Source organism: Maniola jurtina, chromosome 27, assembly GCF_905333055.1.
Source record: "Maniola jurtina chromosome 27, ilManJurt1.1, whole genome shotgun sequence".
Taxonomy (NCBI): domain Eukaryota; kingdom Metazoa; phylum Arthropoda; class Insecta; order Lepidoptera; family Nymphalidae; genus Maniola; species Maniola jurtina.
The window spans coordinates 28,812-45,207 of NC_060055.1; the positions used below are offsets into that span (position 1 = coordinate 28,812).

Here is a 16,396-nt window from a genome sequence, read left to right on the forward strand (position 1 = left end):
CCAGCCACAGGCTGGTGAGGTCGGGCAAGTGGCGCAGGTGCCGGATCTCGGCGAGGTCGCGGATCTCGTTCTTGCGCACGTACAGCTACTCACTCGGGATGCAGCGTGCAGGGGTTCTCGTCCAGCCACAGGCTGGTGAGGTCGGGCAAGTGGCGCAGGTGCCGGATCTCGGCGAGGTCGCGGATCTCGTTCTGGCGCACGTACAGCTACTCACTCGGGATGCAGCGTGCAGGGGTTCTCGTCCAGCCACAGGCTGGTGAGGTCGGGCAAGTGGCGCAGGTGCCGGATCTCGGCGAGGTCGCGGATCTCGTTCTTGCGCACGTACAGCTACTCACTCGGGATGCAGCGTGCAGGGGTTCTCGTCCAGCCACAGGCTGGTGAGGTCGGGCAAGTGGCGCAGGTGCCGGATCTCGGCGAGGTCGCGGATCTCGTTCTTGCGCACGTACAGCTACTCACTCGGGATGCAGCGTGCAGGGGTTCTCGTCCAGCCACAGGCTGGTGAGGTCGGGCAAGTGGCGCAGGTGCCGGATCTCGGCGAGGTCGCGGATCTCGTTCTTGCGCACGTACAGCTACTCACTCGGGATGCAGCGTGCAGGGGTTCTCGTCCAGCCACAGGCTGGTGAGGTCGGGCAAGTGGCGCAGGTGCCGGATCTCGGCGAGGTCGCGGATCTCGTTCTTGCGCACGTACAGCTACTCACTCGGGATGCAGCGTGCAGGGGTTCTCGTCCAGCCACAGGCTGGTGAGGTCGGGCAAGTGGCGCAGGTGCCGGATCTCGGCGAGGTCGCGGATCTCGTTCTTGCGCACGTACAGCTACTCACTCGGGATGCAGCGTGCAGGGGTTCTCGTCCAGCCACAGGCTGGTGAGGTCGGGCAAGTGGCGCAGGTGCCGGATCTCGGCGAGGTCGCGGATCTCGTTCTTGCGCACGTACAGCTACTCACTCGGGATGCAGCGTGCAGGGGTTCTCGTCCAGCCACAGGCTGGTGAGGTCGGGCAAGTGGCGCAGGTGCCGGATCTCGGCGAGGTCGCGGATCTCGTTCTTGCGCACGTACAGCTACTCACTCGGGATGCAGCGTGCAGGGGTTCTCGTCCAGCCACAGGCTGGTGAGGTCGGGCAAGTGGCGCAGGTGCCGGATCTCGGCGAGGTCGCGGATCTCGTTCTTGCGCACGTACAGCTACTCACTCGGGATGCAGCGTGCAGGGGTTCTCGTCCAGCCACAGGCTGGTGAGGTCGGGCAAGTGGCGCAGGTGCCGGATCTCGGCGAGGTCGCGGATCTCGTTCTTGCGCACGTACAGCTACTCACTCGGGATGCAGCGTGCAGGGGTTCTCGTCCAGCCACAGGCTGGTGAGGTCGGGCAAGTGGCGCAGGTGCCGGATCTCGGCGAGGTCGCGGATCTCGTTCTTGCGCACGTACAGCTACTCACTCGGGATGCAGCGTGCAGGGGTTCTCGTCCAGCCACAGGCTGGTGAGGTCGGGCAAGTGGCGCAGGTGACGGATCTCGGCGAGGTCGCGGATCTCGTTCTTGCGCACGTACAGCTACTCACTCGGGATGCAGCGTGCAGGGGTTCTCGTCCAGCCACAGGCTGGTGAGGTCGGGCAAGTGGCGCAGGTGCCGGATCTCGGCGAGGTCGCGGATCTCGTTCTTGCGCACGTACAGCTACTCACTCGGGATGCAGCGTGCAGGGGTTCTCGTCCAGCCACAGGCTGGTGAGGTCGGGCAAGTGGCGCAGGTGGCGGATCTCGGCGAGGTCGCGGATCTCGTTCTTGCGCACGTACAGCTACTCACTCGGGATGCAGCGTGCAGGGGTTCTCGTCCAGCCACAGGCTGGTGAGGTCGGGCAAGTGGCGCAGGTGCCGGATCTCGGCGAGGTCGCGGATCTCGTTCTTGCGCACGTACAGCTACTCACTCGGGATGCAGCGTGCAGGGGTTCTCGTCCAGCCACAGGCTGGTGAGGTCGGGCAAGTGGCGCAGGTGGCGGATCTCGGCGAGGTCGCGGATCTCGTTCTTGCGCACGTACAGCTACTCACTCGGGATGCAGCGTGCAGGGGTTCTCGTCCAGCCACAGGCTGGTGAGGTCGGGCAAGTGGCGCAGGTGCCGGATCTCGGCGAGGTCGCGGATCTCGTTCTTGCGCACGTACAGCTACTCACTCGGGATGCAGCGTGCAGGGGTTCTCGTCCAGCCACAGGCTGGTGAGGTCGGGCAAGTGGCGCAGGTGGCGGATCTCGGCGAGGTCGCGGATCTCGTTCTTGCGCACGTACAGCTACTCACTCGGGATGCAGCGTGCAGGGGTTCTCGTCCAGCCACAGGCTGGTGAGGTCGGGCAAGTGGCGCAGGTGCCGGATCTCGGCGAGGTCGCGGATCTCGTTCTTGCGCACGTACAGCTACTCACTCGGGATGCAGCGTGCAGGGGTTCTCGTCCAGCCACAGGCTGGTGAGGTCGGGCAAGTGGCGCAGGTGGCGGATCTCGGCGAGGTCGCGGATCTCGTTCTTGCGCACGTACAGCTACTCACTCGGGATGCAGCGTGCAGGGGTTCTCGTCCAGCCACAGGCTGGTGAGGTCGGGCAAGTGGCGCAGGTGCCGGATCTCGGCGAGGTCGCGGATCTCGTTCTTGCGCACGTACAGCTACTCACTCGGGATGCAGCGTGCAGGGGTTCTCGTCCAGCCACAGGCTGGTGAGGTCGGGCAAGTGGCGCAGGTGCCGGATCTCGGCGAGGTCGCGGATCTCGTTCTTGCGCACGTACAGCTACTCACTCGGGATGCAGCGTGCAGGGGTTCTCGTCCAGCCACAGGCTGGTGAGGTCGGGCAAGTGGCGCAGGTGCCGGATCTCGGCGAGGTCGCGGATCTCGTTCTTGCGCACGTACAGCTACTCACTCGGGATGCAGCGTGCAGGGGTTCTCGTCCAGCCACAGGCTGGTGAGGTCGGGCAAGTGGCGCAGGTGCCGGATCTCGGCGAGGTCGCGGATCTCGTTCTTGCGCACGTACAGCTACTCACTCGGGATGCAGCGTGCAGGGGTTCTCGTCCAGCCACAGGCTGGTGAGGTCGGGCAAGTGGCGCAGGTGCCGGATCTCGGCGAGGTCGCGGATCTCGTTCTTGCGCACGTACAGCTACTCACTCGGGATGCAGCGTGCAGGAGTTCTCGTCCAGCCACAGGCTGGTGAGGTCGGGCAAGTGGCGCAGGTGCCGGATCTCGGCGAGGTCGCGGATCTCGTTCTTGCGCACGTACAGCTACTCACTCGGGATGCAGCGTGCAGGGGTTCTCGTCCAGCCACAGGCTGGTGAGGTCGGGCAAGTGGCGCAGGTGGCGGATCTCGGCGAGGTCGCGGATCTCGTTCTTGCGCACGTACAGCTACTCACTCGGGATGCAGCGTGCAGGGGTTGTCGTCCAGCCACAGGCTGGTGAGGTCGGGCAAGTGGCGCAGGTGCCGGATCTCGGCGAGGTCGCGGATCTCGTTCTTGCGCACGTACAGCTACTCACTCGGGATGCAGCGTGCAGGGGTTCTCGTCCAGCCACAGGCTGGTGAGGTCGGGCAAGTGGCGCAGGTGGCGGATCTCGGCGAGGTCGCGGATCTCGTTCTTGCGCACGTACAGCTACTCACTCGGGATGCAGCGTGCAGGGGTTCTCGTCCAGCCACAGGCTGGTGAGGTCGGGCAAGTGGCGCAGGTGGCGGATCTCGGCGAGGTCGCGGATCTCGTTCTTGCGCACGTACAGCTACTCACTCGGGATGCAGCGTGCAGGGGTTCTCGTCCAGCCACAGGCTGGTGAGGTCGGGCAAGTGGCGCAGGTGCCGGATCTCGGCGAGGTCGCGGATCTCGTTCTTGCGCACGTACAGCTACTCACTCGGGATGCAGCGTGCAGGGGTTCTCGTCCAGCCACAGGCTGGTGAGGTCGGGCAAGTGGCGCAGGTGGCGGATCTCGGCGAGGTCGCGGATCTCGTTCTTGCGCACGTACAGCTACTCACTCGGGATGCAGCGTGCAGGGGTTCTCGTCCAGCCACAGGCTGGTGAGGTCGGGCAAGTGGCGCAGGTGGCGGATCTCGGCGAGGTCGCGGATCTCGTTCTTGCGCACGTACAGCTACTCACTCGGGATGCAGCGTGCAGGGGTTCTCGTCCAGCCACAGGCTGGTGAGGTCGGGCAAGTGGCGCAGGTGCCGGATCTCGGCGAGGTCGCGGATCTCGTTCTTGCGCACGTACAGCTCGCGCAGGCGCCGGCAGCTCGCGAAGTCCACCAGCGAACGGATCTTGTTGATGCTGCGGATGGGAGTAAGGGTAAATCGCCGACTCTGGTGCACGGAATGACTGGTATGACAAGAACTCTGCAAAGGGGCGTTGTATGACCGAGGTGGTTCAGCTTACGCTGGTTTTGGTTGACACACAATTTCATGTTCCATCCATTACCATCATCATTATCAACGAATAGACGTCCACTGCTGGACATAGGTCTCTCGTAGACACTTGCACACGCCACGGTCGTGCGCCGCCGCTATCCAGCGGCTCCTGCAAACTATTTTGATGTTCTCGGCACTCTTGAATTTTTTGGGATGTAAGTAACATCCTTTTCCTGCCTTGGAAGAGCATGACAATGGAAGACATGCTGGAAAGTTCCTCATTGGTTTTTTCGGCAATCCATCGCCCACAGCACGGGGGTCCTAGACCCCACACACAATTAAGGCCTCGAAGCCCTTAACCAAGAAGGCAGACCGTAGCCGCGTTACCGGGGAAGAGATCTTCCTCGCACCACACCCGGCAACAAGGTCCCTACCCCCCGCCTCGACCTCGGCCAAACGGACAAGACCTCCACTGCTCATTGTTTTACCAACAAAGACAGACCAGTGTACACCATTAATTGCTTCTCTGTGTACAATTAGAGGTCGTAAAGCAACAATAGAAAAAAATAAACATAATAAGCTTCCTCCGGAACCATTAATTACCTCTAATTCGGCAATTATAAGAAGTACCTAGCTACTTATACAGACAACACTTTCTGTTTACTAACGTGCGAACACAAAGGTGAAATGCACCTTAAAATTACCACACTACGACTTCATTTTTAATAAACTACAGTTTAAAAAAAATCTTTTTGGATATTAATTAATAAAATAAGAACACGTCAATTTTTAAATTTGGAATTTCATAACAGTCACGTTTGATTGGGCAACGACGCTAATAAGGTGCGCTAATTGGGCAAACGCAACGCTCTGATTGGTTGTGAGTTGTGACCTAGTCACACTATAATATTGTAAAGGCGAAAGTTTGTGCGTATGTTTTTTTACTCTTTAACGCAAAAACAACTGGACGGATTTGGCTGAAAGAATGGAGATAGATTATACCGCGGATTAAGCTACTTTTATCCCGGAAAATTAAAGAGTGTCTACGGGATTTTTAAAAACCTACACCCACGCGAGCGAAGGCGCGGGCATCAGCTAGTTCAAAATAAAGCGTTGTGATTAGCTTAGTGGTTAAGAGAGGTCTCTCCGTCACTCGCTCCATACAAACGTAGTTCGTCTCTCAATGGAATAGTAACCAATCATACTCAATGGAATTTTTTAGAAACGTTCCGGGAACTAATATGCCTGTGGTTTTCCAGATTTCATTTCTGTTAAAATATTCGTATTCAAAGTTACGCGGTCTTAAAAATTCACATACAAATCATTGAGCCCCTGTAATTTTAAAACTACATATTTTTAGAAAAATCTAAAACACCACAGGCACAGATATTAGTTTCTAGAATATGTCTACAAAATTTCATGGACTTTGGTTGCTTAGTATTCACATGACGGGAAATTGGGGCTACGATTGTATGGAGTAAGTTACGGAGAGAGCCCTGTTAAGACGTGGGCACATTCGGGAAATTCGGAGTTGGAACCTGGGATGAGTCAGCGGTTAGCGCAAAGCCTATGATTAGCAACATTACATTATACATGCATTTGAGCTTTCACTGAGTGGCGCGGATGAAAGTTGATGTCGCTTTGTATTAGGGGCAAGGCACATTGCCGCACTCCACTCACACTCACTTCCACCTACCTGTATGAAAGTCCGTAATTTTTCAAGTTATAGTTAAATAACATAGTATAAAAACCGGCCAAGTGCGAGTCGGGTCTCGCTCTTTTAGGGTTCTGTACATAATTATGAAAATCAAGTTTTGGGTGTATGAAATATTGCTTTTCCGAGCCAGAACATCGGAATAAAGCGTGAACTAAAAACGCAAAAAATGTTCATTTGTTTTGGTTACAGCTTACTTTATATATGTTTGTTTTTTAATTATATGGTACATAAAAACCCAAAATTTCATATTCCTAACTAGTTCAGTTTGTGAGATACAGATAGGGTGCGGAACCCTAAACATTGGTATGTGGGCTTTCAGTTAAAAACGAAAAAATATGTGTATTTAAAAAAAATACAAATAGTGAGTGAAGCCGGGCGGGTCAGCTAGTGTCGATACACAAATATATACAGGAGGCAGACAGGTCGCGCTCCCCAGGGCTAGACGCGTCAGTCTACACTCTAGACGAAGGGAAGTATTAAGATGTCATTTCACGTCTCTGCCTGATTCGATCATAATATTTACTCGCGGGATTGCTGTCTACGATGATTATAATATAGTGTTCTGTTTTATGTCAGACGAAGTCGCGTGCGTCAGCTAGTACTAATATAATCCATACTAATATTCCATACCTTCCGGTACTTAATATTTTAAATACGAAAGTGTCTCTCTGTCTGTCTGCTAGCTTTTCACGCGCCAACAGTTTACCCGATTTTGATGAAAGGTACACAGTTAGTTTACATCCTGGGGAAATACATAGGCTACTTTTTATCCCGGAAATCAAACAGTTCCCACGGGATTCTTAAAGGCCCATCCGTTTAATCGATTTAAATGGTTACAGAGGTAGCTTGCACCCTGGAAATTGACATAGATAGCTTGTTATCAAGGAAAATCTAAGAGTTCGAACGGGATTTGAAAAAAAACTAAATCCACGCAGACGAAGTCGCGGGCATCATCTAGGTAGGTAATCAATTAACAATAGTTTACGACAGGTATATGTACATTATCCAGGTCTTCGACCTCCATTTCTCTGACTCGCTGCGCGTGCGCAGTGACATCGCTAAACGGTTAAGCGCGCTGTTTGTTCTTACTGTTTTTACTATTGTTTATTAGATATAATATATTAAATACACCTTTCTTGGTTTTCTTTTTAGTTTTATATTCCATCACTACCCATCATTACTAACAAAGCAATGGATTGATGCAATTTTTCACATGAATATAGTTAAAGACCTTGAGAGTGGCATGGGTTACTTTTTATCCCAGAAAATCCAAAAGCCCTCGCGGGATTTTAAGGGGTTCTACGCGTTCGACTGAAATAGTCGGCGCACGTGGGTAATCTGTTTGCTATTTCACCTAACATCGTGTGAGAAAGAGATCCCCGGTATAAAGATGCGCCGGCTGGCTCTTCTCTCCACCATCTGCGCGGAGTCGAAGTTTTGTGTGAGAGGCGCGATGATTTTCTCCGATATCACGCGCGCGAAAAGGAACAGTAGTTTGGGAAAAGTGTTTTTGAGAAAAAAATACTAAAACTATGTCTGCAATGTAAAGTTATTTCAACTAATGAAAAAAAAATTCATACTCCTATTCTTATCTATTTACGCACAAAGTTGTCATTTTTGTGTTAAAATAGGATTTTTCGAGGCTCATAATTTTAAAATCAATATTTTTTCAATGTTTCAATTAAAAATCAATAATATTTAGTTTTGAGCGTACAATTTTATAATGTAGTAACCGGCTTGTGCCCTCATAAAAACTAAAATCATGAGGACAAAATGGCGCGTGCGCATCAACTAGACTTGAATAAATGGCTTTGGCTTTGAGGAACTACCCGAGGACTCTGACTCATGTCACTAAAGTACATAATCCACCCCTCGACGCGCTCAGTTGGCGCTGGGACATAGCTACAAAAAAGGTACTCGATGCAACATCTTATTAGAATGATCAGTATAGTTACCTGAGAGCGAGCACCTCCACGTTGGGCATCCGGCGCAGCAGGCTGACGTCGCCCAGCTCCGCGCCCCTGCAACCGTCAAAACACATCATATACCACTGCCACTCCCACAGCCAAATCTGTTCAGGCATTTACAGGTTATGGCGGAATAAACAAACAAACATCATGAACCCCGAAACCCTCCCTTTTAGGGTTTCGTACGAAATCATAAAAAGAAAAACCAGAACCCCTATTGGATGTCAAGAAACTTATAGGGTACTTCCAGATGACCTAGAATCATGAAATTTGCCAGGTAGGTCTTACAGTACACATAACGGAAAAAATCCGAAAACCGCGAATTTGTGGTTACATAACAAAAAAATTCAAATGTGGTCAGGAACAAATTATTGTTTTGAATTTTCAAAGCAAGATAACTATACCAAGTGGGGTATCATATGAAAGGGCTTTACCTGTACATTCTAAAACAAATTCTATAATAATTTTCAGATAATAATTTTTGATTTATCGAGCAAAATGTCGGAAAAATATGACTTTGCTACAAGGAACCCTCGGTGCGCGAGTTCGACTCGCACTTGGTCGGTTTTTTTGACAGTAGAGTTAAAATGCAACAGTAAATAAAATGAATAAATTCCGCTATAAGATCAAGGTCACAGCCACGTTACAACAGCAGCGACGCACGCGCACGCAAATGTTACATTTGCATGCCGTGCACGCGTGAGTTATGTCACACGCGACACTTCAATTTTCATATAACAATAACGCCCTCCAACACGATGGACCGACGATATAAAGCGGTTGGTGGGAAGCGGCTGGACGAGGAAGGCTGAGGACCGGGTGTGGGGGCGCTCTTTAGGGAAGGCCTATGTCCAACAGTGGACGTCCACAGGCTGATGATGATTATGATGATGATATAACCATGTACCTAAATGGTGGAAACTACAGAGATAATAATAGATACACTCGCTTGATTAATTTAATTACTTGATAAGTTTCTAGATTATGTACAGTTTATCTTATCAACACGTTATTACAGGTACAAAAGCAATAAATAATATGTGAATATACCCTCCTTGGTATAACGTGTTAATAGAATACCTGCCTAATAAACTAAATAAGGAAACAAGTAAGTAAAACCAACCAAGAAAGTGTTTTATGCTTAGATAATATTTTTTTACATGCCGTACATTTTCGTTGGTCCAAAGGTTTGTAGGGGATGTGGATATTATATACACACCCGTTCACTTCAGTTAGACGGCATAGTGATTTTATCATATTATCAATTGTTCTCTTCAAAAATATGTTAATGCCGTACAGTATCAGATGGCCATAAAGTACTACACCCTTAAAATGGTAGCGTCATTTTCATCAGCCTAAAAGATATGGTCTGCATTAAAATGTACGGCATATTTTTTTCCTAATTTATTTATCTTAATACTATTTAAAACAAGGGAAAAGCGTAGAAAATTGCTATATTTTATTAATCTATGAATATTTAAACTTTTGCAATAATTTGAAAAATTTCAGTTTTTGTATTTCTCTATAATTTTTTTTAGAACAGTTTTTTTTGAACGGCAATACTATACAACAATAGTATTTTACACTATCATGTTAAAAAAAAAGTTGCCGTACAGAGTCAAATGATTTTACAGCTTTAAAAATCAAGTATACCATGAAATTAAGATAATTATTGATACACATTCAAATGAACACTAATTTTTTGACGGCATTATTTTTAATAGTACTTTTGAATGCTAGATAATGTTTTGGAATCAAAGCCGTACTTTTTCAAATCACTCCCCGGACCACGGAAAGAGAGGGGGTTGCTACCCTCAATTTTTTCCCCTTGTCGCATGATTTTTGTACGGCGTTGCGGAATAATGGATTAGAGGCTGTATTGAAACAGTATGAAACTAGTGCCGAAATTTACCCCGGAAAAGGTCAGAAAATCAAACAATTTACTGACTTTGTGGCGAACCATTTTTTTACGGCACTGCGCGCTTTCTTATTATTTTTCATGGATCTATCGATGGTAAAAATGCCGTACAAAAATATATGACCAAAATGTACTCACTCTACCTGCACTTTTGAATTCTCACCAGCACTCTGTTGGACAGCTTACAAGTGACGGCATAGTGCTGAATCTTATTATTTTATGCTCTTATATCGTCCTGTATACGTCACCTGGTGGTTCATATGACCCATCCATTTTTCAACATGGGCCTGTAGTCTATATCTCGTTTTAACTGAAACTTAAGTCTAAGCCAAGTCAAAGTGCGCTCTATAGATGTCAACCTTATAGCGCCAATATAATCCATATAAATAAAATACCATACAAAGAGCCCGATGAAAATATGTAGGTACAAGCACTTGCGTCAATAAACAAGTATTATGTGCAAATGACAGCAAGTACTAGCCGATACACGAGTTAGTCTTCCATATAAAGGCTCAGCACGGCGCATGAGTTCGATACGCGAGTGATAATCCGCACTGAGGTATGTACCTATAGCGCGTGCGTGAGCTGCATCTTAATCTCCGATGTCCAAGTTTGGCACATTGCAATTTTTCAATGGCGAGGTCTATGGGGATCCTCACACGAGTGTGGTGGTCGATGGTGTGTGTTGTGACTTTATTCATTTTTAATCGACTTCAAAAAGGAGGAGGTTCTCAATTCGTCGGAATCTTTTTTAATTTTTTATGTATGTATGTTCCCCGATTACTCAAAGACGCCTGGACCGATTTGGAAAAAAAAATTTTGTTTGAAAGGGTATACTTTTGCAGGTGGTCTCATATTTTGGTGAAGATCTGATAAATATCTTCGGAGATGGAGAACAGAACTCCTCTCAATGGATAAGAGTAAATTGCTTGCGATCAGTTTAACAGCTTAGTAAACAGTAGGTTTTTAAAGTAGGTATAGCATATTTTAGTAGGTACACTAGGGCCACTAAAAATTGTGTAATAATTTTTTTTAGGATTCCATTCTTCAAAAAGGAAAAAGGAACCCTTACAGGATCACTTCGTTGTCTGTCCGTCCGTTGACCTAGAATCATGTGGTAGGTAGGTCTTATAGCACAAGTGAAGGAAAAAAACCGAAAACCATTTTGTGGCTACGTCACAAAATGCCTATATCGCATAGTTGAACAAGATATTTCCTTCGGTAGGTTTGATCCTTAGGACCCAGGGAAGGACTACAATCGCTAGGCTAGTAGTTAGGTATGTTAATACTTTTCTAAATACTATTTCAGTGGCGTGAGTCGTGGCACATATTATATTTACTCCCACTGCATTGTAGCGTATATTTATAGTGTCGCAAATGTCAGCCCGCGCTCGCTTGCAGACCATCAGCTCGATTCCGAAAAACCTGCATCAATCTTTATTGCGATCGCAAATAGTTGTGATTGGCTGAATTAATGGTATTCTTGTTGCAACAATGCATTATAGCCAATAGTGATTGAGCGTCAACCAATCAGAGGTAATTGCGATCGTTATTTCTTTCTTACTTCATACTATATAGATATAGTAACTGATGCAAAGCGGATAGTAATTGAAGTATGATGGACACAAAACTAAACACCCCACCGAAGTTTCCAACGACGGATGTGATGACACGATAAAAGCCTTCACCAACAAAAGTAATATCTAACAATTCGTTAAATCGAGGGCACATCGAGGGTTATCATTATCATGATCACCCCATCGTCGACTCACGACTCAGGGCGGGTCTCCTCGCAGAGTGAAAAGGGTTTGGCCATAGTCCACCAGCTTGCCAACTGCGGATTGGCAGACTTCACGCACCTTTGAGAGCATTATGGAGAACTCTCAGACATGCAGGTTTCTCACGATGTTTTCCTTCAACGTTGACAATCAAAATTTAGCACAAGTTAGCACCCGGGATCGAACCCCTGATGTCCCGAACAGGAGGCGGACGTGTTAACCACTAGGTTATCACCACTATTATTGATATTTACGCGATGCCAAATGCCAAGCGCGAGACGTGTTGGCGCCTGAAAGTGGCACACGGAGAGCTCTAGTACGACTCTATAATAAGTTAACGAAAACTTTATTTTTTCCTACTCTCACTTTTAACGTTCTGTATTGACAGTTACAAGTTACAAACAAGATTCTACAGTGTGTCCCACAATAAAGTGTACTCGAAATGGAGTGAAACTAGGCCATAAATTACCGGAAAAAAATGAATTGCCTACCGGCAAAGCCGTGCCGCCAAGCGATTTAACATTCCGGTACAATTCCGTGTAGAAACCAAAAGAAATGGGTATGGGTTTAATGAAAACTGCAATATCCCTTCCAGGTTAGCTCGCTTTCATCTCAGACTGCATCATCACTTACCACCAGGTAAGATTGCAGTCAAAGGCCAACTTGTATTTGAATTAAAAAAAACTTATCATTAATGATTCGCGTCGTAAGAGTCGTTTCACGAGACATCATTGTTGGTCGAAACAAAAATTTATTTATCTATTTATTCACCAGTTAATGCTTCGTAAGTATCGTAACGTAACCACCGAGTGCGAAGAAACCTAACCTTAGTGTAGGAACTGACGAGAAGTATTAGTTTGCCTGCAGTGCTGCCTCGTGCTAGGGAGACAGGAGTCGTCGGTATTTGGCTTCCACTCTCGGTTTCGAGGAGCAATGAACCTCGAATCGTAAATCACTGCCAACTATTACTCGCTGCTCGTATTAATAGCTCGCGCTAGGCACGCGATTAAAAGCTATCTGACATTTCGGTTAGTTAGCTAACCAACAGTTTTGCTAGTGAGGTAGAGCATGGAGTAACAAACTTCGTATGAAGCGTGAAAAGCATTGTTGTCACGCGTCAGAAAATGGCTGCACGTATCGCGCCATTATCTTGAATAGCGAGCAAACGAGCAGGCGGGTCACCTGATGTTAAGTGGTTACCGCCGCCCATGAACACTCGCGGCACGAGAGGAACCGCCAATGCATTGTCGGCCTTTCAGGATTTTTTTTACAATTTACTTTTTTTTTTTTCAAAATTACGACGTGTTCTTTCACCTGAAAGCTACTACGTTTTAGTACTAGGTACGTAGTGTGCGTGTTTAAAGCTTCTCGACAGTATATAAGTGGATAGTTGTCGAGGTATCGATCCCTGGCAACACAGGGGTGTGTACATCGGTGCCAGGGCGCGCCGGCACCGTGCAGCCACGTCGCGTGCGGTGACACCCTCGCGCCGCACCCTCGAGCTGACGCGGCGCCTGCCTATTAGGCTGACGTGGTGCCTGTTGCTAGAGACGGACCGTTTCACAAGTAGCATGTGAAAAATCACGTGAAAAGCCTTTTCATATGTAACATGTCTGCCAATGGTAGGTGCGTTTTACTTTACTCAGATACAAGTTAGCCCTTGCCTGCAATCTCACCTGGTGGTAAGTGATGATGCAGTTTAAGGTGGAAGTGGGCTAACCTAAAAGGGTATGGCAGTTTTTATTAAACCCATACCCCTTTGGTTTCTACACAGCATCGTACCGGAACACGATCGCTTGGCGGCACGGCTTTGCCGGTAGGGTGATAATTAACCACGGCCGAAGCCTGCCACCAGACCAGACCAGAAATTGTAAAATTCTAAACCCCAGCCGGGAATCGAACCCGGGACTTCCCACTAATAAGACCACAGCGCTTACCAGTTTTGATTTAGAATATCCATAAGTCTCAATATTAGGTAATAACAATCTTTACTAGTGAAACTCAATACAATATTTTTACAGGCTACTTTAAGTAAGGTAGCAAGTGTTACATATATAAACAATTTTCACGTGATTTTTCACATGCTCCCTGTGAAATGGTCCGTCTCTAGTCTCTACTACTTCCATTACAGGTAGTCGACCTTTTACAATCAATGAGAACCAGTAGGTAGTTTCGTTCATCAATGAGGTGTTTAAGTGAAGCTTCTGTAACGTCACTAGTCACTACGAACTCGAAAGAAATAAAAATATTTGTACTCATTTAACTAAAAATATTAAGTAGGTAATTAGTAATTACCTATTATTATACTCGAGATGATGCCCGCCACTTCATCCGCGTCGATTTAGGATTTTTAAAAATCCCGTAGAAACTCTTTGATTTCCCAGGATAAAAAGTTGTCTGTGTCAGTTTTCGGGATCTTGCATCCCCTCTATATAATTAATACCTCTATACCAAATTTCATCAAAATCGGTTAAAACTGTTGGGCCGTGAATAACTAGCAGACAGGCAAACTTTCGCATTTATAATATTAAAAGTATGGATAGTTCGCGACAGGTCGACATGGCAAGCATGGTGGGGACGCTCCGTCACATACCCCGATTGCCATGTCAATCTGTCGAGTTCTATAGTTTCGTTAAAGAAAGAATTTGAGGCTAGATTTATGAGATCTGCATATTACATTTCCTTGGTTTATTAAGTTTTATAACTCAATTAAAAACAAAGTTTTATATTTCTATCTTGTTGTTTGTAGTTTGTAGTAAGCCGCACTGAATGTCAAATGAATGTTTGAACGGTAGCTTTTACATGAGAATGAACGCATTTAGTTAATGTAGTGGTTAGTCAGCAAAAGCCATTGTGTCTGTTTGCCCCCACTATTGTATATATGTATCTATATAATATACCTAAAGGGAAAATCGGTGGACATGGCCGCGACCCAATGCCCTAACTAAAGTATTTTTTATTATTGAAAGCATAATATTATATTTTATACCATTGTTAACTATGATTTCAAACTTAAGGTATGTAGGTTAACTAGTATTGTCTACACTTGGGAGTTACATATATTCAGATGTTTTCCTGATATTCTTGGAGTCCGAACGCGAAGGATGCCGACGGGACGCCTCCGCTCTATCCGTCAGCGGGCTGTATCACATAAACTTAAAAAAAAAACTGTAACAGGTCAAGTTGAAAATTTCATAGAATGTGTATTTCTGTTTTATTTATTTATTTATTTATTCAAAGGTACACACAACAGGTTGTAACTAAAAATGGTCCAAACATAAAAACAAAAGATCCTAATCTAAGTGACAACCCCTAATAGGTGTACACAGCTATACTATACCTAAATAAAATATACATTACACAAGATATACACAGAATTTTTAACATGAAGGCTTAATAAAAATTTACAATAATATTTACAATATAAAGTGGTTACTACATGAGATTAAGTATTTAAATGACAAATATGCATAGAAATTAAATCTTATATATATACGAACAGTATTAAAAAAATAAAGATGAAAGAAGAATGTTACGAAAAAAGTTGATGAATTTCTTTTTTAAAGAAATTCATCAAATGAATTTTTTTTTTATTTGTTGCCGCTAGAACAACAAATAATAACAAGTGTAAAATTAAAAATTTGTAACACCCCCGACAAGTGAAGGTGACAGTAACTAGAAAAGAGCTGATAACTTTCAAATGGCTGAAACGATTTTCTTGGATTTTCATTTTCATTTATTGCAAGATTGTAAGTACAAAAAAGATGTACACGATGTTATAGAATTTCAAAAGATGTTATAGCTAAGAGGTAAGAACACTCTCAATCAAGCCACCTTTAAAAAGAAAACAAAATTAAAATTGGTTCATTAGTTTAGGAGCTACGATGCCACAGACAGATACACAGATACACATATAAACACGTCAAACTTATAACACCCTTCTTTTTGGGTCGGGGGTTAAAAATTCCAAAATGGCCACCATGGAATTTAAAAAAATTCTAATGTGTCTTTTCTTATATCATGGTACGGAACTCTTCGCGTGCGAGACCGTCTCGCACTTGACCGGTTTCAATTATTTAGCTGCACCAGCAAAGTAAAGACATTGATTTAATCACACTAATGATATAAAAGTGAAAGTTTGTGTGTATGTCTGTATGCGTATGTATGTTAGTTACTCTTCACGACAAAACTACTGGACGGATTTAACTGAAAGGAATGGAGATAGATTACACCCTACTACATAAGTGCATAGGCAACGTTTTATCCCGGAAAATTAAAGAGTGCCTACGGGATTTTTAAACATACCTACATCTACGGGAACAAAGTCGAGGGCATCAGCTAGTATCACATAACAGAGATTAGAGATGTAGATGTACATAAATCACAACACATCAGCCGCTTTCATGTGACAAGTGATTATGTGAGCAATCGGATCCATCTCGAGTGTGGACGCACTCACATGCGATAGATAGCTATAATCACTGAGTGTAGTGTTAACTTCGAGTGTCTGGTTTCTATGCCACCTACTGTGGAGCCTGTGAGACACAATGCATTACGACATTAGTATCACAAGTGTAAATTAAAAAAACAAAAAAAAAAACAAAATTAAAATCAGTTCATTACGTATAGTTTAGGAGCTACGATGCCACAGACAGATACACAGGTCAAACTTATAACACCTCTCT

At 46.0% G+C, this 16,396-nt stretch overlaps 1 protein-coding gene across 1 annotated transcript in view; it reads right to left on the minus strand.

Moving 5' to 3' along the window:
• LOC123879185 overlaps positions 1 to 16,396 on the minus strand; it is a 33,767-nt gene that overhangs the window by 8,840 nt on the left and 8,531 nt on the right. The window contains exons 2-3 of the mRNA XM_045926784.1: positions 8,004 to 8,069; positions 4,087 to 4,254 (exon numbers count right to left, since the gene is read on the minus strand). Coding sequence (XP_045782740.1) covers positions 4,087 to 4,254; positions 8,004 to 8,069 — 234 coding nt within the window. The remainder of the gene's footprint in view (positions 1 to 4,086; positions 4,255 to 8,003; positions 8,070 to 16,396) is intronic.